The sequence below is a fragment of the Brachyhypopomus gauderio genome, unplaced genomic scaffold (assembly GCF_052324685.1).
Source record: "Brachyhypopomus gauderio isolate BG-103 unplaced genomic scaffold, BGAUD_0.2 sc72, whole genome shotgun sequence".
Classification (NCBI taxonomy): domain Eukaryota; kingdom Metazoa; phylum Chordata; class Actinopteri; order Gymnotiformes; family Hypopomidae; genus Brachyhypopomus; species Brachyhypopomus gauderio.
In genome coordinates, this window is record NW_027506893.1 from 888,032 (window position 1) to 913,537 (window position 25,506).

At 41.1% G+C, this 25,506-nt stretch overlaps 1 protein-coding gene across 3 annotated transcripts in view; it reads right to left on the minus strand.

Moving 5' to 3' along the window:
* Positions 1-2,473: 2,473 nt before the first annotated feature.
* The window catches only part of LOC143491219 (protein kinase C beta type), a 31,709-nt gene continuing 8,676 nt past the window's right edge, over positions 2,474-25,506 (minus strand). For 2 of the 3 annotated variants that reach the window (XM_076990037.1, XM_076990039.1), the window contains 14 exons: positions 24,832-24,943; positions 24,360-24,488; positions 20,954-21,110; positions 20,682-20,816; positions 20,473-20,569; positions 20,050-20,196; positions 19,762-19,935; positions 19,112-19,203; positions 18,137-18,199; positions 13,487-13,625; positions 12,509-12,589; positions 12,233-12,340; positions 11,879-12,019; positions 7,507-9,279 (listed from right to left, as the gene is read on the minus strand). In XM_076990037.1, coding sequence (XP_076846152.1) covers positions 9,124-9,279; positions 11,879-12,019; positions 12,233-12,340; positions 12,509-12,589; positions 13,487-13,625; positions 18,137-18,199; positions 19,112-19,203; positions 19,762-19,935; positions 20,050-20,196; positions 20,473-20,569; positions 20,682-20,816; positions 20,954-21,110; positions 24,360-24,488; positions 24,832-24,943 — 1,731 coding nt within the window. In that variant the 3' untranslated portion in view covers positions 7,507-9,123. Of the gene's footprint in view, positions 5,171-7,506; positions 9,280-11,878; positions 12,020-12,232; positions 12,341-12,508; positions 12,590-13,486; positions 13,626-18,136; positions 18,200-19,111; positions 19,204-19,761; positions 19,936-20,049; positions 20,197-20,472; positions 20,570-20,681; positions 20,817-20,953; positions 21,111-24,359; positions 24,489-24,831; positions 24,944-25,506 lie in introns of those variants that run through there. The other variant, XM_076990038.1, reaches the window with a different exon arrangement.

The window sequence follows — 25,506 nt, forward strand, 5'->3', positions numbered from 1 at the left end:
GGTTCTGGAGGACTTTCAGACACACCACACGCACTGTGGACGGCGTGGAGCGGACAAGCTGCTTTGCTGACTTACACGTACAATTTAGTCGTGTATTCCAGTTCCCGTGGTCTCATTTTTAAGCCGTTACCGCCAAGAAAAGGACAAGCTTGAAACTTTTCGAGGGGAAGGTGAAAAGAATCTTCGATTTCCTCACATCAAAGGACATCACCTCACACTTCACATGAAGACACGATCTGTCCACATAACTGTCCTTTCACACTGTCCACCAAATACGGATTATTCACTTGCCATCCCATTTAACAGTCCATTCATTTTGCAGAATATGACAGTAGACTTATAACATCCATAAAGTTGGTCAGCACTTTGGATAACTTACATTTGTACCTGAAAAAGCAAACATGTAGAAGGTTCATCATACTGCTGTAAAAGGATAAAATGAATCCCAAGACACTTTTTTCGTATGCAGTCTCTCTGGTGCAGTTGCAGGACTATTTGCTTGTGCAGCCTGGACCATTCCATCTGCACAATGACCGCCCTGCTTTACTGGTTCAATATAATGACTTAACTGCCTCTGCGATGTCAATAGTCTTGTTCAGCCTGTGCATAAGTCCCTCAATGTGAAAGAGTGTACACATGTACACTTAAACATTTCCAGCATAGCAGAATAGATACATGTTCACTTTAATAGAACTCTTTGATATATTCGGATTATCAGGATGAGGTTGTAATAATAATACATTAGCTATATATATATATATATATATATATATATATATATATATATAAAACGTTACTCTCTAAAACAACGTTATTATTAAAATAATCATTGCACAGCTCATCGTCAATCGGAAAACTAATATGAAGAACATGGGGGAAAAAAACGTGAATTTTGGAGGACCTGGTCAAACAATAAAGAATTGTGTCAACACACATAGCTTTAGGCATCAATAAGAAGTAAAGACGACCCAATTAGACTGTGTGGAGAATCTAAATTATATTCATTTGAGACCTGAATCCTTGTTTCATGAATTTATTGCAATAGAACTAAGGAAAAGAGTCCAAAAAAAGGGACTCAACATAAATTAAGGAGAAAATTGGACACAGTTAAAAATATACTGTGTACATTACAATACAATGATGAACAAATCAGTAGTAATCAAGTACCTTCTGTTGACTATAAGCTTCCTGTTTGAAGAGGTTGCATAAATAAGCAAGACCTCTAGGAGCAAGAAAGGGGCATTTTGAATACATTAAGAATTGGAAAATGTTGGAAATACACGTGGACAGTAGAAGTTACTGACAAAGATGTAGCCAATATACTGTATATCATATATGGAAAGCTATGCTGTAAATATAGACAAACATATGTATATGTAACTAAAAATAACTGTCCCCAGTGTGTCACGAATAAATTAGTAAAATGAGTATTCCATAATTGGGAAAATACTTTTGGATACAAATTAAATGATTCTACCTTTACAAACCTCCCTGTTTTGGCATCACATCACATGACATACCGTGCACTCAGCCATACGCACGCTCACACAAACGGATGAACACGTGCAGCTTTGGAAACGTCACCTTTAATTTGTCCTACATACGTACAGATGAAGGAACATGCAAAACATCACTGCCATCACCAGAGACTCCTCCTCCATCTCAGGCTGTAGACATGGCTCTCGTCTGAATGTAGTTTAGACTTGGTAGCTAGGTTGTTGACATGCATCTGTCTTGCATAGTAATAGTGTTTGACGGGGGGGGGGGGGGGGGGGTGTTGGTTGGTATAGGAAGCCCTTTGAAGCCTTCATTTATTACTAACACTCCAACATTAAACCCTTGCTGCGTTTAATCACGTTTCAAACTGATGTGTGTGCCCTTGGCACACATGCAGAAAAGAAAGATAAAAAAATGTCTGTCCAGGCAGCTCATGAACCACCATCTCACTATGCTAATCCATGCTAGCAGATGGAGAATGCTTCCTGTCATGATAACCACTAACTTGATTACAAGTTCCTGTAATCCAAACTTTTTCCCCTTAAACATTTTCCTATTGCTGTATTTTATCTATTCATATTATCCTCCTTTCTCTGGTTCATTGCTCAAAGACAGTAGAAAACTCATCACTGATTACAGGACCACAATGATGTTTTTCCATATGGAAGACTAGAATGCATTATATATATATACACATTGTTTTAAATGCTGCATATCTATATACAAAGTTAAACAAAAAACATAGAAATAACTCTTTTGTTTTAACCCTTAAGGACCTAGGCTACAACAGATCCAATCACCATACTGACACATTTGGCAAATAGATAAACAGTTAAAAGAGCAATTGCTCTACCAGGCATGCATAGGGTGGCTGGAACTCCTTCAGGAGTCCTCTAGACACATGGCACATAGTGAGGTCCCCAAAACACTGCATACAACCTAAACACGTGTAATGTTACTAATGTCCCCAAAACACTGCTTACATCCAAAATGTGTGATGTGCAATTTTTTCCAACTAAGGATTTGGTCATTTGATCTGTATTGAATGCAAATTTAAAACACACACGAACAAAGAGGAAAAAACACAAGTTTGGGTGAAGTGTTACATTTGAAACTTGTGTAAATGGCTTGAACCACAGTAGAACACACATCTGTTCTTTTCACTGTAAAGCTTGTCAACTAGACTCCAACTCAAACTTTATTAATAATGATTCTCACCACTGGTATATCAGATGCTTGAACCATGTGTTAGATTTTATGTCATGAAATAAAAAAAAAACCAGTTATTTTATAACGTAAGCACCTCAAATGACCTAAAACCAGCTCTCAGTTTATAGAGCAGTCTACATCTATAACAGACCATTACAGTCCTGTTTTAACAAGAAGTTCTCTGGCCGCATTTACATAATTTAAGAACGTTTTTTTGCTCACATCAGTAATATACAGCAGTGGTGTTTCTTATTAATCATTTGACAGAGTGCATCACATGGAATTGTTCTAGAGGAAAATGTAAGGTAAAAATTTATAGAAAGTGCATGATATTTTTAATTAGAGCCTGTTACAATCACACGCTCTCACCAGCCACAGTAGTAACACCTACTGTAGGTGGCCCATGTGGGTGTAGAGTTAAGAATCAATAGCCCATCGAATGCCATGTACGGCTGATTGCCATGTACGGTTGATTAGAAATAATCGAGCCTTCAATCAGTGGTCGACGTCTCACCACAGGACTGCGGCTGGACGGGTGTTGGGTTAGCAGTGCTCCTGTAGAATGAGACCAGCCTGCAATGACTGGCCAGAGGACTGCGTGCCGAGGTCTACAATGGCAGAAGATACACTGCAGTGTGCAGACACACGCGTTTAAAACTTCACAGGCCTATGCTACATAATGCGGACAAAGATCATAGACACTCACAAGACTAGCATGGGTACCATGTAACTGGTGAATATTAGTTGTGATGTGTAAAATGCTTCAAAACGAAAGCACGTTACAGTATACAAAGACAAAATGTACAAGGAGTAAAAAAAGCAAGAAAATAGATTTTTTACCAAAAAAAAAGAAAAAAGAAAGCAAAACCACAAACGGCTACATGTGAATCTGCACAAGAGCCAACTGTGTTGATTCGGTTAGAATGACTCAGTGGTTAGTGTGATTCAATAGTTCCACCATGGTCTCCTATGGCTGTATGCCATCCAAATTACTTGCTGTTTTCTGGGTCTGCAAATGAGCAAACCAGTATAAGAAGAAACAGTGGAAAGCCAGAAGCTCATACTTTTGTTCCACTATGTGGGTGAAGGAATCGTTCAGAGCAGGTAAAAACACTTAAAATGCTCCATATGCCAACACCAACCGTTAACAATTTTAGATGCTAAGTGACGTACAAAGAGATATAAAGATAAATCAAAGATATTGTCCAAATACTTTTACAGTATTAAATGGTTCTCTTATGAAAACAAATGTATTGTCTGAATCTTAATTACCATACTGCGCAATCAAGTTGCTTAAATTCTGATTATGGTTCATGGTCATGTGATATGTATGGAACAAATCAAAAACAAGTAAGGAGGAAAATCAAACATTTGCATATGTAGAGTTCATGTTCTTACTGCACTAATATTCTTTTATAAACAGCAAAGCACTGCGCTGTGATCAGCAGCAGACGGGTAAGACAAATACTTAAGATCTTTTGTGACACTGCTCTTGCAGAGGCATGCCGGTGCTAGTCACCCTCTCACTTCACTGCTGCGAAGTGAGCAGTGGTGGTAATGAAATGTAAGACTGCACTTGTGTTACTTTGAACTATAATCACAAATGACGTGTACGGGATGATTCCACTTTTACATTTTGCCTTCACGTCTGGCACTGCTGCTTACCATTTTCCCTCCATTTCGTGTAATGGAGGATTCTCATAATGTCCAAGCAAAATTATATTCAGTCATTATAGCAATAGCAAGTTAATAGCTACATGTTAATGTTAAGATTGCCTTTCTCAACTGATATGAATGTCGGTTCAATTTCCAATCAAGTACTATGGGCAAACTGGATGATTAGCAGAACATTAGCTTTTGGCATTTCTAAATGGCGCAAGCCCAGTGGCACACATTGTAAGACCTTAAGAGCTTTGATGTCATTTCTTAAGGTTTTAAGTGATGCTTGAACATTCTTTGAAAAAGAAATACGATCAATCCTGACTTTGGTTCCATGCAACCTGACCTGGTCACACCAAACTGAACCTGTGGCATGGCTAATGTATTAGCATACTAGAACGACTGAGTGGCAAACAAGACAAAGAAATTCTCATGGAGATGACGAGACATTCTCATGGAGACGAACACCGTTGCCACTGCTCTGTCCTCCTGGTCCAATGTTGGAGACTCTGCTGAGACCGGTTGGGCTTAGAGCAAGTGCTGCAACAGGGAAGCTAGAACGTTGTAGAACTCCTCAAACCAGCCTCTCCCTGTCCCAGCTGATGGGGGAACCACCGTGCAGCCGGAGAGGAGACGCCAGCTACGACTGGCGTTAAACCTGAATGATGAACTCTGGATTGGTGTAGGAGAAGCCTTGGAACTCGTTCTGGTCCAGATTCATAATGAAGAGTTTATCCGTTGGGGTGAGATCGACTGCCATTTTGGTAAACTCCTTATCGAAGTTCCCAGCATCACGTCGGTTTTTCTACAAGACAGATTTCGAAGAGCAGAGTGAGAGAAAAGAAAACGGCTATTTGACACGTATTAAAAACGGACTACATTAGGTCTAGTCATAATTTGTTATAGCACTACAAAAAGCATTAGGATTTCTCTTTAACCACAGACGTAGGCTTATATGTATTCACAGCACAGTCCAAATGTCCAAAAGAGTTCACTGGAGTTTTGTTGTAGCTTTGCACTGGGGCAGTTTTTCAACCCCTAGGATACGAGTTTAGTAGTTCTTCTCTGAATTTGATACAAACAACAAGTAACAAAGAAAATGCAAATTGGGGCAATCTCAGGCATTCGTTAAGGAGATGCCAACTGTGTAAGAAATGTCTGGGGCTATTTGTTAATATAAGCAAAGTTTATACGAATTCAACAAATAGTGTGCACACGGTTTTTGAGAAAGTTCTCACAGCTATGAAAAAGTGTTAATGCATAATAATCAGTATCACCTGTTAAAAGTTAATATAAAAATATGAAATATATTAAAAGAAAACTTGTGATATTCAAATGTTGAAATGTTGGGTTCAGACATTTGGACACTCACTGCGTTTACATATATAACTACTGCTTACAAGATGGTACAATTGTCTTAAGGTAATTTTCGCACATATAGCTGTAATATAATTCATAATAATTCCAGACATATTGTCAGCAATGTGCCAACAACATGCAAACACACACTAATAAATGCAAATATTCTTTTGAGAAGAGCTTGCTAGTTGAGAGGTTGAGAGAGAGAGAAGAGAGAGAGAGAGGAGAGAGAGGAGAGAGAGAGAGAGAGGGAGAGAGAGAGAGGAGAGAGAGGAGAGAGAGAGAGAGAGAGAGAGAGAGAGAGAGAGAGAGAGAGAGAGAGAGAGAGAGAGAGAGAGACTATTGATTTGACCTACTTGGGCAAGTACAGGAAAATGAATAAAAACACACACAAATTCTCTCATCATATAGTTCTTCACCATATTTATGGTGTGCCCTGTGCTGAGACATTACTGGTTTAAATGATTCAAACTAAATCTAGCACACAATGGTATATCCAGCCTATTCTATCAGTGAGTGATTATTCCTGAAGTAGATCCACACAACACCCTCAGAGAGTGGAATACACCACTATTTCATGCGCACGTCTCAGGACTAAACAGGGAGAGTCAGTTTTGACGTAGTAGTCGTCAGGTTTTCTGGGTAAGGACGACATCGATGCATGCGCCCACACACATGCACACCAACAGATACCATCACAACTACTTCACCACACTCAGCATGAGGTTTGAGAGGGAAACACAGAGCTAGAAAGATCACAGAAGTAAGCTCTTCCTTTCTGACATGGAAGAGAGCACCACAGAAGATCAATGACACTGTGAACAAACAGAATAGTAACAGGCCGACATGGCAGCACTGAGCATCAGCTGACAGGAGACCGACAGTTAGCAGCTAAGAGACACGGAGGCCATTTAACTGAATGGGGTCAGAAAACAAGAGTGAAGCAGCTAAAATAGGGAAAGTTGGAGGGTTAAGACCGTCAGAGGGGCAGAACACGCCGACAATCGAAAGAGAAGAGTCACAAAAAAGGACAGGCTATAACAGTTAACGGACCACAGTCAGACTCACATCAGACCCACTCCCCTTCACCGGGGCCACACACAAGAGCGTGTAGAGCACACAAGCAGGGCAGATAGCCCTGCTGAATTTAGCAGACAATCGACGAGACAGGTCATGTTCTAGAAAGCATGAAATAGCAGGAGCAGCAGGACGGCAACGGTCACGGATGGCCCATTCTTTCCTACCTTCTCGCCGGGGCCCAGAGGAGTTCCCTCACCATGCATCCCAGCATGGGAGTGAAGGTCCTTGGGGAGGGGAGCCACTTGAGTGCCTGGTCCTGTAGGCCTACAGAGCAGCTGTACCATGGGCTTCTCTACAGGATCAGCACTAAAGGGGGTATCTCTTGCTTGCTTACATATACACACACATGCACACTCGCGCACGCACATACACTCGCGCACGCACACACACTCACGCAGGCTCTCCAATGCCCTTTTCCAGTAGTCAACAATGTTTTTTTGTGAGCAATGCCCTAGGGCCTGTTTTGCCAAGTTAAAGTGTGTGTGAAGTGTGTGTGTGTGTAGGCACAGATGTATTGTAAATGTGTGGTCATTGGACAGCTTATATGGCTTGAAAATGCAGTTGTGCTTTGATTATGGTTTTATAATTTGATGCTGTTGACACCGCCCAAATTCTGCATCAGTTCGTTAAACGTTTGAAAATTCCTAGAATGTGCTGGTCACATTGCCCAAAATTTACATCAAATCATGAAACTTGCAAAACTATTCTGTATTATTATTTAATACGTTTCCAATGCAATTCTGATGACATCAGATGTGTAAATTGTTAAAATCTGTAAAATCTGACACAAAATGAAACATGTGAAAGGAATAATCCATAGAAATATTAAGATGGAAAAATGGTCTAAAAATAACAAATCTTTTCATGAGACATGAAACATATTTAACCATTAATCTTCAGACCTTCATGAGTTTCTAGGACTGGACACATCATGGAGATGCTAGGCTAGTCATCTATTGAGATCAATCCCAAATCACGTGTGTGAACAAACCTAGCTTAATGTATCCATGTCTTTATTTGTGCTCCAGGTGAACTGGCTAAATCAAGACAAACCCTAAATAATAAATACCTGTATGAAAAAAAGTTGCATGACCACAGTATTCATCATGACCAATTTGTTTCCAGTTTATGGTAATTATTTGTGCTTTTGTACGCTTGAACAAAAAGGTAAAACATACAGATTATTAATATATTCTAAATATATACTGAAATGTCTTTGTATAGAAACAGTCCACCATTAAATACACAATTCTCTTCCAAATACCAGAGGGCACTGAAATTTGGTAAAACAAATTCACACACACACACCATAGATTTGGAAGAATGATCACAAAAAGATATATTCTCTTTTTCATAATAATGTCAATGTCAATGATAATACCACTTTGGGAACTGAAATAAGTTGCAAAGTCCAACATAACCAAACAAGCTTTCTCAGGATCACGTGTGTTCATGCATAATGTCTAATGTTCCCACCACATGGCATGACAAAGCAACTCCTTCAAAATGTGCCAAAATCTAAACGTTCACCTCTGATCTCCAACTTGGCACAGATGTGTGTAGCAACAGCATAGCTTGGTATCTACACCCTGCTGAACACACACCCAAAAGGCAAGAGAACAGACTGACCTAGTGAACATTCGGATCAATAACATTACACAGCTCAGCGCATCCAGCATGGCACTTTTAGAAGTGGTCATGAAAGGGCAAGATGTACATCATGTAAGCTACAAAATGCATCAATCGGACAAAGATTTGGCATTTGCTGTTGGAACTGTACCAGCTGCTGTTTTATTTTGCCTATCATTCGTTTTTTTTTTTTATAGAGTTTCTGGATTATGTGATCATAGTACAATAAAAGAATGTAAAAATAGACAAATTATATGTAAACATGGTATTCATAAGATCAAATACAAATGACTAGAAAGTACTTACTAGGTTGTCAAGACATTGCATCAATGTCAACGGTGTTGAGAAATATGAGATAACAGCGCATGAAATACCACTGTTAAATGGTTGGATTTGAAAAGCCAAACCACGGTCATATGCTCTAGAATTCATTCACTTCATAAGCTCAATTCTACTCAAAAGTGGATGATCGGTGTCTACGCATTACAATTTCGTTTGAACTTCCACTGATTAACCAGGATGAATTATATGAAATAAATGGGAGAGTGAATGTAGGTTCAAACTAGGTCCACTGACACTCTGACTTAATTTGACCCTGTTCTTGCTGTTGTGCTTGGTTCATTCATTCATGGTCGTTTCAAACTCTGCAACCTGATTGGTCCCCTTTTGTAAGTGCCATGACGACACTGGCTACTTGTATTCCTGAGCTGAGAAGTCTGCATTAATGTACGAGAAACCCTGGAACTCGTCCTGGTCCAGGTTAACAATCACTTCCTGGTCGGGAGGGGTCAGGACTGGAGGATGACGGGTGAAAAAACGGTCAAAGTTCTCTGCTTCTCGACCACACTGTGGAGAGGACGAGAGAAGAGAGGGATGGGAGGATGGAGATCCAAATAATAAACAAAAAAATTATGACAAAAAGTGATAAACATGGGAAAAGCAACATCGAGAGCCTTATATAGGAAGCGTAGAGAAAACAACTGAAACGGATTAAAACATTGAGATATTGCTGTAAAATACCCCATTGACAATAAGATCCAACACTTTCCAGTCAGGATTAACAAGATTTTGGATTAGCAAGATTAATTGAATATGAATACTAACTTCTAATGTTTTAATCCCATATATTTGTCCAATATAATACTGAAAACAAAAACTTAAATTCAACAAATGTTGAGGAAACATTTGTTTAATTAGGAGGTGGAAGATGTCTAGTTTCATTAGCGAAATCGATGGAGCGAGTGTGTGAGTGACATGCAGTGTTAGTGAAAAACACTCCACTTCACATCGGGCAGCACAGAGAAAAACCCATATCATGTATCCCTACATGATAACTACCATTATATCCACATACTGTAAAAACCATATAACTACTGTTATATCCCTACACGATAACTACCATTATATCCACATACTGTAAAAACCATATAACTACTGTTATATCCCTACACAATAACTACCATTATATCCACATACTGTAAAACCCATATGACTACTGTTATATCCCTACACAATAACTACCATTATATCCATATACTGTAAAACCCATATGACTCATACTGCTATATCCCTACACAATAACTACCATTATATCCACATACTGTAAAACCCATATGACTACTGTTATATCCCTACACAATAACTACCAATATATCCACATACCGTAAAACCCATATGACTACCGTTATATCCATGCACAATAACTACCATCATATCCACGTACTGTAACCACCACTAAAATTAAGTTCTGAAGTTCCTTCAAGATAAAGCAGTAGCAAACAGTTCTCTTAAAAAAAATAAATCAGGTTTTTACATAACATAGGCACTACAGAGCAGCTCTGGAGGTATAGTCTAAAACAACTTACCTTCACACCAGTGGTGTCTGATATGATATACATTCTGTGATGTATGAGATCTGGCAGGAATGCCTTAACAGCCCAGAACAGATAAAGTTTCACACCCGTATTACAGGTGAACACAGAACCACTGTGCTTTGAGGACTCAATTTTGGACCTGATTAGATACTATGCAGCTAAGCTACACATAAGATGAATGTTTAAAAAAAAAATAATAATAATAATATCACTGTATTTTAAAAAACAACAAATCCACTAATACATTTAGCTGTATTACCAGTTTTTGTTTTAAACTATAAAATCTTCATAGCAAAAAAAAAAAAAAAAAAAACTCCACCGAAATAATGATCTATATATAGATGTGGTGATTGTCTTGTCTCAGACACCACTGCAGCAAGTTAATGTGCATTTTCTATCAATTTCCACCAGATTTCAAGTTCAACTTCAAGTTCAGCTTTCTTTTTTTTTTTTTGCTAAGCTGCCTGACTGACACCAGCTTTGTGGTTTTAGCGCTGATAGTTTTTTACTCTTAACAGCTGTACCAGGTGAGATACAGGAACGGACATGCAGTACACCACAGAAACCCCCCCAGCACAGGCAGCGATGCGAAGATCAGAACAGACCAGCTATTGCTACATGTTACGTGGGCCGTGGTGGTAAACGCGTGGCCTTCTACGTGCGGAGCGACCCATGCAGAACAGAGAGCGGATGGCGTCTCTCCCCAAGCCTGCCGTCTACCTTCCCTCATCAGCTGCCCCGCTGACATGAGCTGATCACTCGGCGTTGCTCAGAGCACCAGTGGCCATCGCTACACTCAGATTCATCTGTGCAGCAGGTGTTTCTCGGTTTCGACTACTGTGCAGCTGATAATTGCGCGCGGTAAACGGTACAGTGCTTGCTCCATAACCATTTAAACCACTGCAACTGCGTCAACAAAGTAACCCTTTTCAGATTCTGCCAACAAATTTTTGATTACATTTCTGTAAACCAGAGGTCACTAACAGGCGGACCGCAGTCCGGATCTGGACCCGAACGCAGTCCTGTCCGGACCCAATCTCATTCCTGATTAACTCTGCAAATTTCTATTTCCGTGGTCCGCAACCAACGGATCTCGGTCCGGATACGGACCCAAATGCCATCCCATCTGAACCCAGAATAAATTGTTAAAAATATATTTTTTTATTTTGACGGGAGAATTAATTTTAAACCGGAGCATTTATTTCAGGGCTATTGAAGAAACACTCCGTCACGAGTGTTACGCCCCCCTTGACCACAGGTCAGAGTTATCTGCCAAATTTGGCCCGCAGAAAAATATAGTTGATTAGCCCTGCTGTAAACGTTTCTGCAAACGTACCTCAAAATTATTGTGCACAGAACTGTAGTTTAAACACTGACTTTTTTTTTTTTTTTTTTTAAGAAAAGTACTGGTGTTTTCAGTCGCAGGAATCAAATCAAAAATTTGATTGCTACACTGTAGAGAACCTAGAGCTACCCATCACTGAACAAATCTATCCAGACACAAGAATCAGTGTGCCAATCACTCAAATATCTGTTAGCAACAAAAGTAGCAGAAGGGGCATATCACTTACTGCTTTGGGTTTAAATGGAGGTTGAACCTCTTTGTTCTGCAGTTTCTCCCAGTCCATGTAACGGAAGAACGCGTGCTCCTTAATGTCTCTCTCCCCCTCTGGACCACACCCCAAACGCTTGCCTGGATGTTTGGTCATCAGCTGAAACCCACAAACAACAGATCAAGAGGAAGCACGTGTGCAGGGTGTGTGTGTGTGTGTGTGTGTGTGTGTGTGTGTAAAAATTAATCAGAGGTCTTCGTGAACGTTTGATATGTAGGTGTACATGTGTACATGTGTGTAGTGTGTGCGTGCGTGTGTAGGTAATTGTGTGCGAGTGAGTGAATGGATGTGTGTGTGTGTGTGTACACCTACACCCTTGCATATGGCCACTGCCTCTTTAGACATGGATTTAGGGTAGGACACGTGGTGCTCCATGATAGACTGGAAAAGCTCGTCTTCATCTTCGCCATCGAACGGAGGCTGTGGAGAAGAAGGGCTAATTAAAGTCATTATTATTCATTCATCTGCACTGCTTTAGCAAAAAACTATGAAGGCACGGGCTAATTTGGAACACTGGATAATTTCCATACAGTAATTATACGTCTGCAGTTTTTGTACTGATGCGTGTTGAGTTTGGCATTATTGTACCTGTCCTGCTAACATCTCATACAGAAGAACACCATAGGCCCACCAGTCCACTGACTTGCCGTAGGGTTGATAGGCAATTATCTGCAAAGGAGAACATTGAGATAATCTCTTACATCACACATACTCACACACACATTAAAGTGCCTTATCTAACATTAAACACAACTTAAAATGTGTTCATTTACACAGTGCATACACATTAAAAGCCGTTTAAAAATCTAATAAAATACAACATAAGTTTTTGATTTCATGTACATGTGTGGACCAGATGGAGCTTTGAGCTATGCTGTTCCCTTTAAGAACACCCTCATTAGCACTTCGTGAAACCACACAAGCACTGGGACGGCAAGGAAAACACTCACAAAATGTTTTACGACCATGTTCGTCATCTCTACTGGTTTAAAATGTATTTGTAGAACAATTGTTTTGTATTTTGATAAAATACATTTGTTTGCTTTCACTAAATGGCACTTGTGCTGTATTTATCTCGTGACAAAATACAAGCTTAAAATGTTTTTAAACTCGTTCATTAGGAAGAGAATTAATTTTCTTTCATTTATCAGAACAAGCATATGTGTATATGACTTATTGATGAACAAATGAAGCAAAGACAGCTAAGTGGAAACATTGATTTAAAGTTTCACTAATACACCATACCTCCATTAGCACAGTACACAGACCTACCCTATACCTCCATTAGCACAGTACACAGACCTACCCTATACCTCCATTAGCACAGTACACAGACCTACCCTATACCTCCATTAGCACAGTATTCTGTCCTACACCGTACCTCCATTTACACAGTACACCATCTCTCTCTCTCTCTCTCTCTCTCTCTCTCTCTCTCTCTCTCTCTCTCTCTCTCTCTCTCTCTCTCTCTCTCTCTCTCTCTCTCTCTCTCTCTCTCTCTCTCTCTCTCTCTCTCTCTCTCTCTCTCTCTCTCTCTCTCTCTCTCTCTCTCTCTCTCTCTCTCACCTCAGGGGCAATGTAATCTGGAGTTCCACAGAATGTTTTCGTGTTCGTGCCGTCAAACATGTTCTCTTTGCACATCCCAAAATCGGCGATCTTAATGTGGCCCTCCGAATCCAACATCACATTATCCAACTTCAGGTCTCTACAGAGGAACAGAAGAGAGATGATAGAACCGCAAGTCATGACTACTGTTCCCAACACAATCACCAATTAAAAGTACTTTAAGGAATTATTTACAGCAGTCTTGGTATGAAGGCAATAGTATATCCTACTATTTAAATGTTGAAGGTATTTAAAAATGGTGGCATGCCAGACAGAAAAAAAACACACACACAGAGAGAGAGAGAGAGAGAGAGAGAGAGAGAGAGAGAGAGAGAGAGAGAGAGAGAGAGAGAGAGAGAGAGAGAGAGAGAGAGAGAGAGAGAGAGAGAGAGAGAGAGAGAGAGAGATTTGTACTGATACTGTAATTTGGCAGTATTCTGTATTTGTTCCAAATGAAGCGAGAGCCAGCCAACCTTGATGAACCAATATTTCAGATTTATCACAAAACAGTCACAGCCAAATATTGGAAATACGTGGAACACACATTAGCATCTGAAAATTAAGCCCAATTTACTTGTCTCACAAATGCAGTCAACATCATAAAGCCGCATGTCTGCTTCTGGAAGACTACAACGCCACTGCCCCAACTAAAGTAACAGGTGCTTTTGCCAAATCAACTAGTGGTTAGAAAACTACTAAATTAGTGGTTACAAAATATCTTTTAAAATAAATGGTGTCGTTTCACATGGTCAAAAAACATATATTTGAAAGCTGTGATCCAAACACTTGATTGCCAGCGTGAAGTATCTCATAGGAAATACTTTTAGAAAACAACCATCCCGCATAACAAAGCTCGACAAGATGTACACGTGCTGATGTTCACAACAGATATGTGATCATCAGTGAACACGACACCATAGAGGCATGGCTAAATATTTTAAGCATGGCACAAATTTTGTTTTTTAGTTTGCTGCCTCAGTTTTTTGAAAACCTTTTGTCAGATGTTTATATGACATAATGAAGTACAATTATAAGAATTCCTTTAAAACAACCTTTTTATTGATCAAAACATCCAGTTAAAACAAGGACTTAATATTTACAGTGTTGACTCTTCTTTAAGACTTCTGTTATTCACCTTGACATGCTGGATATCAGCTTCTGAGCAAAACCTTGAGTGATGGCAGCCCACGCTTGCCTAATCAGTGCTTGGAATTGATCAGAGTTTCTGGGTTTTTGTTTGTCCACCTTCTTTTTGAGGATTGACAACAGGTTCTCAGTGGGATTGCGATCTGGGGAGTTTTTTGGCTATGGACCCAAAATCTCAATGTTTTGTTCCCTGAGCCTCTTGGTCATCACTTTTGCCTTGCAACATGGTGCTCCATCATGCTGGAAACACCATTGTTCATGTCCAAACTCCTTTTGGATCGCTGGGAGAACGGTCCTGATGCTTGCTTATACAGTGCAGTTTTTGCATATGCCTGTACACAAATATTTTTTATAAGACTGCAATTTTTTTTGATTTGCACATTGCTTACTGGTGTAACTAAATAAATGTATATAATCACTTAAGAAGTAAACAGTCGGATTTTAAACAGACGATAGCATTGGGGCTCTGACCAGGCAATAATGCAGCCTTTTCTTGAACAGGTGCAAGCAATCCCACACGTATGTTTTACAAGTCAGTCAGTGCTACATTAAAATCTGTTGCAATCATGAACATTTGACTTGAGAAAATGAAGTTTCAGCTCTTCTATATATATGTGTAAGCTGTACAGTGATGATATATTGACGATGTCAGGCGAACAAACACAATAAAAGCTGGGATTCTGCTCAGATAGCAAACATGGGCCTAATCTGGGCCACTTTTGGTACTTACGGCTCAGTTACGGCCCAAGTATCATATGGGCCCGATATGGGCCAAATATCATGAGTCGGGCTAGACATGTGCTGTGGCAAATGTCATATGGGCTGTACAGAACTGTACAGAAGCGTATTGCTACCAAGAATGTAAAAAAATATATTTCTTCAGCATGTTGTCATTACGAGAACTTATGTCGTTAAATCGACATAACTACACCGAGGTAAAGTTGGTTTCACGTTCCCATATTCAGAATTCTTTCTACTTTAAGACGGTATCAGCAAAAGTACCAAAATAAACCAGAACAAACACCTACAACTTTGTTTACTTCAGGAATGTATTTTAAATCGCATTGACAACGTGTTATTTTGAATGTACTAAAGTCACCGCGACAACGCCAAAGGCACCGTCTACAAACAGTGACAGTCACAGAGTCCACAGATAACTGCGCACCATAAGACACCAAAGGAAGCAAGTTGTATTAAAATTCATGATGTACAGCAGCTTATAAATGGGTATTTATACCTTGCACCAATTTGTAGTGGTCAGTTTTTGTCTAAAAATTTCAATAGCTTTTATGATGGAGAGGTCCATCATAAGAGCATGAAACAAGTTGTATTACATTAAGTGCATCCTAAACAATTTAGACCACTACAAATTACAATGCTCTGTGGAGTCTGTGACCGCCACTTGCATCCTCATTAAAGTAATTTGTAGACGGTGCCTTTGACGTTGTCATGGTGACTTTTGTACATTCACAATAACATGTCAACGATTTAAAACACGTGTAGCCTATTCCTGAAGTAAAGTTGTAGGTGCGGATTGGTACAAGACGAGAACTCCATACAGTGCGGTCGTGAACGCTTCTTGACCGATCAAATATCGCGGGAACTACATAGTCGGAGATATAAATAAATAAAGCGAGAGAACTACCGAGGACTACATAAGGGAAGTAAACTTAGCATATTATGATGCAGAAAAACAATCGGCAGTCTAATTATGTTTACTACAAGTCTGACAGAGAATAAAGAAAGCATGCAGACTTGATGAAGTCCATACGAGCCCCGTTACGGTTTTTTGAAAACTGCCACCGTTATTAGCCAACATTAAGCTAACGTAGTTGTGTACAACTGGTCATGGAATCAAGCCACTTTATATCTGCTGTAATAAAATCTATAGTCTAAAATTTCAGACGATTATTATCTCTAAACTTTGAAAAGAAACATTAAACATTTTAAAATGGCTAGTTAGCATAAAACCGCTAGCCCTTGGGGCAGTCATGGTCCTGTGGAAGGGAACTGGTCTTGTGACCAGAGGGTCGTGGGTTCGATTCCCAGACCTGAGGCCATGACTGAGGTGCCCTTGAGCAAGGCACCTAACCCCAACTGCTCCTCGGGCGCCGGGCTAGGGCTGCCCACCGCTCTGGGCATGTGTGATCCACAGCCCCCTAGTAATCACTAGTGTGTGTGTGCGTGTGTGTGTTCTAACTGCACAGATGAGTTAAAAGCGGAGGACAAATTTCGATTGCGGTGTAAAAATCACAATTGACAAAATATGGCACGCACATTTTTTTTTGGATAATGCTAGCTATAGGCTAATGATAGCCATGTGCGTGTGAACACGGTCAAATGCGTGTGTCTCACGCTCAATGCGTGAGAGTTGGCAACCCTGCTTACAGAATGTTGCTAAATTAGTGTCCCTTTCTTGGCCATTGATATCGTGGTGGTTACGAATCTGACTACACCTCTTGTGCCGCAGCACGCGACTAAATCTTGGCAAGAGGGAGAGATGGTTACAGTGGGCACAGGATTGAAACCAGACACGCATTTCTCCACAGCGGTGGAAGAGTGAGAAAAGGAAGACGAACACTACACCCTGCACGAACAAGCAGCCGACGGCAGCAGACTGGAGATGACCGCAGAGAAGCATCAGAGGTTTCTGCTTATTGTCGTGAGTCTGTAACCCATGGAGACGACGACTCGCTGATATGGTGAAAAGTTAATTAAACGCACTTTATCAAAGATGTTAACCAGAACGTACTCTCGCACTTGTGCCCACTGTCCAAGCAGTTGTTCAGCAAAGCATTCAATATTCTTGTCCCCGTGTGTAACTTGTTCAAGCCTGACAGTTTTCCCGAATGAAAAACCTTGAAAAACCCTTGAAAAACCTACCACAGCGTTTCCTCATCAAACTGTTCTGTGTTCACGCCACAAACGCTCATGGTTTGGCTTGTTAAATCCTGCATGTTTTCGTGTAGACATTTTTCAGCGAGAGAATAAACCCATCAAAACGAATGGCTAAATAGCATAAGCCCCCTTGGTAATACCGTATACCAAGTATCATGGCATGGTAAGGGAAATATTGCCCAACCACTATATTTCCAGCAAACCCTTTCACCAAAATATGTCTCACTCTCTCCTGACACAATTCACTACTGGTAAAAATAACGTTCGGTATATACACACACACACACACACACACCCATCTGCGGCAGCACTGAACTCAATACATTCACCTGAATTACTCTTCCTTGGCCCATTTAAGGGATGTTCTGGTTCTAGAAGTTAGAAAGTTGACACATATGCAACAGTATTTGGTCCATCAGTACCTCTTCTTCCCTATAGTTAGGATTGGTCTTCCATGCCAAATTTTACCAATGGTCAAAATGGCACTTGGAAGGTTTGGCTAGAAATCACTTCAACATGACCCAAAGGTAATTATCCATCTCTGCAAACAGAGACAAGGTCACTCACCTGTAGATAATGCCTTTTGAATGAAGGAAGAATAGACCAATAGCAATCTCTGCAGCATAAAACCTACACTCGCACGCACGCACGCACGCACGCACACACACACACACACACACACACACACACACACACACACACACACACACACACACACACACACACACACACACACACACACACACACACACACACAAAAAACACCAGATAAACATGATTGAATTGATGTACTACCCTCTTTTTTATAAAGCAGGGGGATTGAGGCTCGCAGTGAGGTATTAGACTTGGGCAGGGCCGGCCCTTCCATTAGGCGACATAGGCAAATGCTAGAGGCGCCGTCTGTCCAGGGGGGCGCTCGCGTGAATGCGTTTTTTTTTTTTTTTTTTTTTACAAATGAACAATTAATAAATGTGAAAACAAGCAAAGTCCATATAATCATAATTTAATGGTTTAATACTGTCATTATACCGCTCAGTCCTAGTAGGTGCTATGATTAGCTTAGCTCAGCAAGTTTTAAAATAAATATATATTAAAACACACATATGCTCCTCTGTTCATTTCAGAGGCACTTTTGAAATAATAATATTGCAGTAGGCAAATTGCCCTGATTTGCACTGGTGGTTTTTATTTATTTATTATTAATATTTAAAAGTTGTTCTCTGCACTACCTTATGTAAAATAATTGTAAAATATTATTTGTGCAACACCTTTATATTTATTTATTGTCATATGGTAATATTTATAACTCATTTTCTTTTTATTTGTTTTTTTAATACTGAAACAATGAACCCGATGATTGATGATGCAGGGGGCACCAAACTAAATCTCACCTAGGGGACCACATTGGTCAGGGCCGGCTCTGGACTTGGGTTTGGACTGAGGTTAAAGTCTGCATCATATACATTCTTTAAGTGTCGTACATGTTAAAAATATAACAGCCCACTATTCATTTGAAGTGTCAAAATGAGTGAAATCACTTACACTGCATGGGGTTCCTTAAATTTACCCACTTGCTGTATTTGGTACATCAGATCTCCACCATTAATGTACTCCATCACAAAATAGAGACGGTCCTACACAAACACACATACCAACACACACACACACACACACACACACACACACACACACACACACACACACATTAATGTACTCCATCACAAAATAGAAACGGTCCTACACAAACACACATACCAACACACACACACACACACACACACACACACACACACACACACACACACATTAATGTACTCCATCTCAAAATAGAGATGGTCCTACACAAACACACACACACATTAATGTACTCCATCACAAAATAGAGATGGTCCTACACAAACACACACACACACACACACACACACACACACACACACACACACACACACACACACACACACACACCTGTGAAAAACTGAAGAAAAAACAAAAGGAATATCAGAATAAAGGTGCATTTGCAAGATGCCAGTGTGACCTGAAAGAAAAGGCAGTGTGTGTGTTTGTGTGTGTGTGTGTGTGTGGTGTGTGAGAGAATGTATGTGGTGTGTGTGTGTGTGACAGAGAATGTGGTGTGTGGTGTGAGAGAGAGAATGTGGTGTGTGTGTGTGTGTGTGTGTGTGTGTGAGTTGTACCATAGTCTGAAAGCAGGAGTGCAGCTGTGTGAGGAAAGGAGGTTTTCCTGAGAGCGCGAGCACTCTCTTCTCCACCATGGTGCACTCCACATCATCATCCTGGATCACCACGTCCTTCTTCAGGATCTTCACCGCGTACAGCTCGTCTGTTCCCTTCCTCTCCGCCAGCATCACCTACACACAGCGCCGCCGCACACCCAGAAACGTCGACTGGTCCGTAACCCAAGGGACCAAATAACTAGTGCGGTGTTCTGGAAGCCTGTGTGTGTGTGTGTGTGTGTGTGTTACCTTGCCAAAGCTGCCTTTACCCAGCACCATGACGAAGTTGAAATCGGAGAGTTTAACACGATCCTGGTTGCCATTGGCATCATATTTGGAGATATCATTGGAAGAGGAGCTGTCTGTATTCTTATTGCCTGGACCAATCCGAGCTCTCTGAAAGAAGCAACAGAGAAGAAAATCAAACGTTATGCAAATACTAGGGCAGAGGAGTGAAAGAAACAGCATCAACAACACGATGGCGCATGAAGCTTCTTCAGAAGAAGTTACAATGCATCTGCAACAGAAAGGTGTGCTTCATTTATACAACCGTAAGGAAATGTCAGCAATTTCTCAGCCTCATATTATACCAGCCAATTAAAAACGGACTCAACGAAAATGCGAGAAATGAGAGAGTATGAAAAAAACCAAGCAGTGACACCGAGCGGTAACCTCAAACTTCTGTCGTAGTTCGTCATTGCCTTCCTCGCTATCTGGGTGGACTGGAACATTGAAGTATTCTCCTTCTTCTTGGCCCAACAACTTATACCTATCGTACAAACACACATACACTCCAATTTGTCTTCTATACGTAAAATAGGCTTCTGTGCCTTAAGCAAGATGATCTGCAAACTCTATAATAGTTTTATGGTGTCCCTGACCAGCCACTGACTCCTTGTTTCTGAAGCTCAGAGATGCCGAAGGAGAGAGCTCCCATGAAGTCATTCCTACTGGTCAGATCCCAGTCCCACACCTCTACGGACAAACGCCGGTCTTTGTCGGCCTCCCGCAGGTTGCTAAACACATGCGCGCACACACACACACACACACACACACACACACACACACACACAGTAAAATCACTGCACATAATACACAAACATGACCATAAACAATTTTCACGTTTTTTTTTTTTTCATTTTTTGTGACGTACAAGGTGAAGCTTTCATTCCAGGTGGGGTTGAGGGAGCACTTGATTGTTTTGGTCTTCTGCTTGCTCTCATTCTTGGGGTCAGGAATAAGTTTGAGCTTCACATATGGATCTGACAAGCCATTAGGGTCCATGGGCACCAGGTTGCGAGCTTCCTTAACTGGTCCAAGAAAGAAAATATAGAAAGAAAACAAACTGCAAACTCAATTTATTATTTTTTTTAACATAGAACTCACGCCTCTGAATCTATGGGCAATCACATATAGGCCATGCATGAATATTCTAGTTATTGTCTATGAGGTTAAGTTTGTCATGAATATTCCAGAGACATTAAATCAGCATTAGATAAAGCTGTTTAGCAACTGCAGGTGTTGCTAACGTAAATAGTTAATTTCACCTCCTGACAGAGGTAAATAGTTCACATTAGGGCGGTGTTCACGTTACAGGCTTCACGGCCTGAAGTCTTACGCTTGTGTGGCTGTACACGTTGATGGTCATCACCAAAATACCACCAGAGTGTCTTGGAAAGTAAATTTTCCCCAAGAGTATTCATAAAATACTTTCAACAAGCTCCAGTTTTTTCAGTAAGTCAGGAAACTAGGAGGCAGTCCAAACCATATGTCAGGAATGAATTACAGAAAGATGTATACAAAGCACCAAGTGTGCAGGACTTTGGGTAAGGAGCTTTAAGTTATAAGAGGAAGGAGTGAACGTCAGGGTCCAACTGTCTGGGGGAGGGGTTTAGGTTTTTATAGGTGGTAGTGGACTTCAGGAGTTCAACTATTTGTACAACTTGGCAAATCAGCAGCTTTTCAGGGTGAATTCTCTCTCTCCACCCTTTTCTTGAGACCTATAGAGCTTCCTAGAATTTTTTTGAGCTATCTGGAATTTGTTGAATTAAATTGTGAAACTAATGTGACAAAAAGTACTTCAACTTTTTAAACCGTGACTAACTCCTAGACAAAACATTAGAGTCCAAGTAACTGAAATTCTTGTGAAACTAGGACTTTAATGCTCTGTACTTACAGACTCTGAATCAGCAGCAAAGTTGTTGCTATCTTGTCGAGTACAGATAACGGCGTATGCTGCAGTACTAATTGTACAGGGAAAGGCTGTCGGTGGCATCACGCCCAGTTTGACTTCTGCTTAATAATCTGCCCCTCGGCAAAGCAAGAACACTGAGCCACGATAACGTCTTGCGCTTTGATCACAGCAAACGGGCACATCTGCCTAATAGGAATCGAGTTTAACTTGTCGTGGCGCTCAGTTTGAGGTCAGTAATTTCCCCACCCATGAGGTATCGTCTTTTGGATTTAAGCCCATCTGTTTGATGTATGGTTCGAGTTAACGCTGCAGGTTTAGCCACAGTTTTGGAAGAAAGTCGAGTGTGTGTGAACATGTAAACACTTGCCTGCCACTCTGCATGGACGTTACCAACTGAATGTAACGTAAGCAGAGCCGGAGTGGCTAATCGGGAGATTCGGGAGGATTCCCGATGGGCCGGCTCATGTCAATCTCTAGTTTGGGCCGATTGGGAGGGAAAAATAAGTCTGGGCCGGATTTGGGCATGAAACTCCCGGGCTGAAAAAGTGGCCCACTCCGGCCCTGAACGTATGTAATGTAATAATCCTTATGTCTGAAACTGTCTAGAGTTTGCATTTAGTTTGGAAGTATTATGGCAAAGTTAGCACAGTCTTCTCATTGTTCCACTGGTTTAACTTCAGTTTAGCTGCAGTCGAGAGGGGTTTGACGGTAGATCCGTTTCTAGCGAGTATGTATGAAGGAACTGCTCCAGCATACGCTGGCTTAACTTCTAAATGAGCAGCCGATGGCATGGTGGGTGTGTGAGTGGGCAGGGAGTGTGTGGGTAGGAGAGAGGGAGGGAAGACAAGAAAAGAAAGAAGGATGTGGGCCAAACATTGGGTAATTGATTTTCGTGATTTTATTTATTTTCGAGAAGACCGTTTTTGCATCGGGGCCTGTGATGTGCACTCCCTTATACATACACGTCATTCACATTCATCAGTTTCTCCATTTAAACGTCTGAATGTGTTTTTAATTAGGCATTATATGCTTTAATACTTTAAAATGGATTGCAATTTTCTCTAAAATGCCAAACAAATGTTTCTGTGTTCAGGACAATAACGCATGTTATATGTTAAAATTATTTCCTCCCATCATAGGCTATAAAACGTCTGCTCACACATGCATCAGAACATTGCGTTAGGAAATCTGATTAGATTTCAGCTACTGTTCATATAAGATATATATTGTATTGGTATGTACTGGTGTATTGGTATGTGCTGGTATATTTGTAAAGCCAAAATAGAGACTTTTACTAAAAATGGTAAGCAAGGGCACCATTTATCTTTAACATGTAAAGATCAGCGAGGTACATAACCAGTCTGATTGTGCATCATTTGTATGCAAATTTACATTTTAAACAGATTGCGTGGGCAAAGGTTGCTGGTGGCAAAGGGTTTGGGTTTCATCAGGAAAACGCTTCCGAGCTGAAGCGTTCCTCGTCTGACCTCAGAGCAACGACTGGGGCGAACGATCTAATCTACGTGGTGGGCTTCCTGTGTCAGCCCGTAACCTTGGCTACTGTTATTAAGTGCTGCTGTAGAGCAAAGTGTTTAATCCCCGAGTCGTCAGACAGCTTCCCACTACAGCTAAGTGTGTTCTCAACATCCCTCCAGCTCCGGGTGTCTTAGGAAGATAAAAAGAAAAGAAGGATGGAACATACCAAACACAAATGAAAAGTGGGGGAAAAAACCCAACAAATTTCGTAGTACTAAAACATTCAAGGACAGGAGGTTGTGGGGTTTGAGAAGAAGTCGCGAAGTCCCGAGTCACTAGAATGTGAGGGGTCGGAGAAATGCTCGAGAACCAGAATTGGCGACCGCTGTTCAAGATTCATACCCTTCCCATGAGCTTTGAACCCCTTTTGGGGCCATCAGGCAGACACAGGACTAGGTTATCCCAGTCACCACTGAGGTCATGACTCTCCATCATCAGTGGCACTTGGCAACACACTATTAGATTACTGACATCGCCATCAATCATATAATCATATAAACAATCATATATGCCACCTCTTTACCTAACGCTAGTGCAAACCAGTCAACAGTAGAGAAATGCCAGAAATCCCACTGTGCGCTGCTATTGGGTGACTCCCGCCTGTCTGTCAGACACAGAGGGCGGGGTCTCAGTGCCGTAGCAACGTGTGATGGGGCGGATCCACTGGCTCCGCTTTGGAAGAGAGAGACTACTAATCTGAGCTTAAGGATTTACTACAAATTCAGAGGTCTAATGCAAACCATTAATCAGAAAATAATATCACAAACAAGTGTGTGTGTGTGTGTGTGTGTGTGTGTGTGTGTGTGTGTGTGTAATGAGGGTCACTCACTGGTTACTGCAAGTGTGCTGTCTTTTATGTCAGCGCAGATATGCAGACGTCCTCTTCTTTCCGTATGATCCGTCCCACAGAGGCTTGGAACATTGGTCACGCACCGCTTATGAATATTCATCATGCAGTCTGCATAAACACATGCACATTAAAATCCATAGCATTACACACACACCTACATTCTAGCTGCAGCAATGTGTTAGCTACACAGCTAACACAGCAAAACAGTTTTCAAATACAAAATTATGAAGGTATAAATTTGTGCTAAATATCAGTCATCCTGAAGTTTAATCCATGAAGTATGTGGATTTCAGTAAAAGTGAAATATGAGCCACAGTCCCCTACTGGAAATATGAAATCAGCCACTAGAGAGCACTGCATACAGATGCAACTGGGATGTGTGTTTCTGTCTATGTATTTAGATGTGTGTATGTGTGTGTGTGTGTGTGTGTGTGTGTGTGTATTCACTCACTGTCACATTTCATCCCTTGATGTATGAGTCCATAAAGCAGAGATCCACAGTGGTCACAGAATGTTGGACTGGAGTATGTGTGCACCTTAAATTTGTGTTTACTACGGGGATCCTGTAACATACCCATGCATGTGCATGCACGCACACGCGCACGCACACACACACACACACACACACACACATTTGTGAATTAGTGCACACATGCCCATCCACAAAGGCACCAACACCAAGTGCAACCTCTTACACACATGAATGATCATATGGACTCGGGTCTGCAGTTCAGACATCCAGTAAACTCACTCAGTAACTCCATTAACCCCATTAACGGGGCCCCTTTTGCCTTTGAACCCACCGGTTCAGGCCAGACTTCAAGTCGCACCATCAGAAACCTTAACAGCGCCTCGACGGCGTTCGCACTGGCATGTAAAGGAGCGCACCACGGAAACCATCTGCAGTCCGACAGCCAATCAGAATCTCCACAGCTTCCCTCGTACCACACAGGAAATGAAAGGCTGCAGCTGGTAGTAAGAGAGGTGCCTCTGGGTGGCGAGGACACGCGAAGCAGCGTGCTCGTGTCGTGCATGTGCACACGCTCGAAAGGCCGGCCGTCTGGTGCAGACACAGCCGTGTTCAGGAAGTGTTTCTTTTTTTGTTTTTTTTTAATCCGTGCGAGTG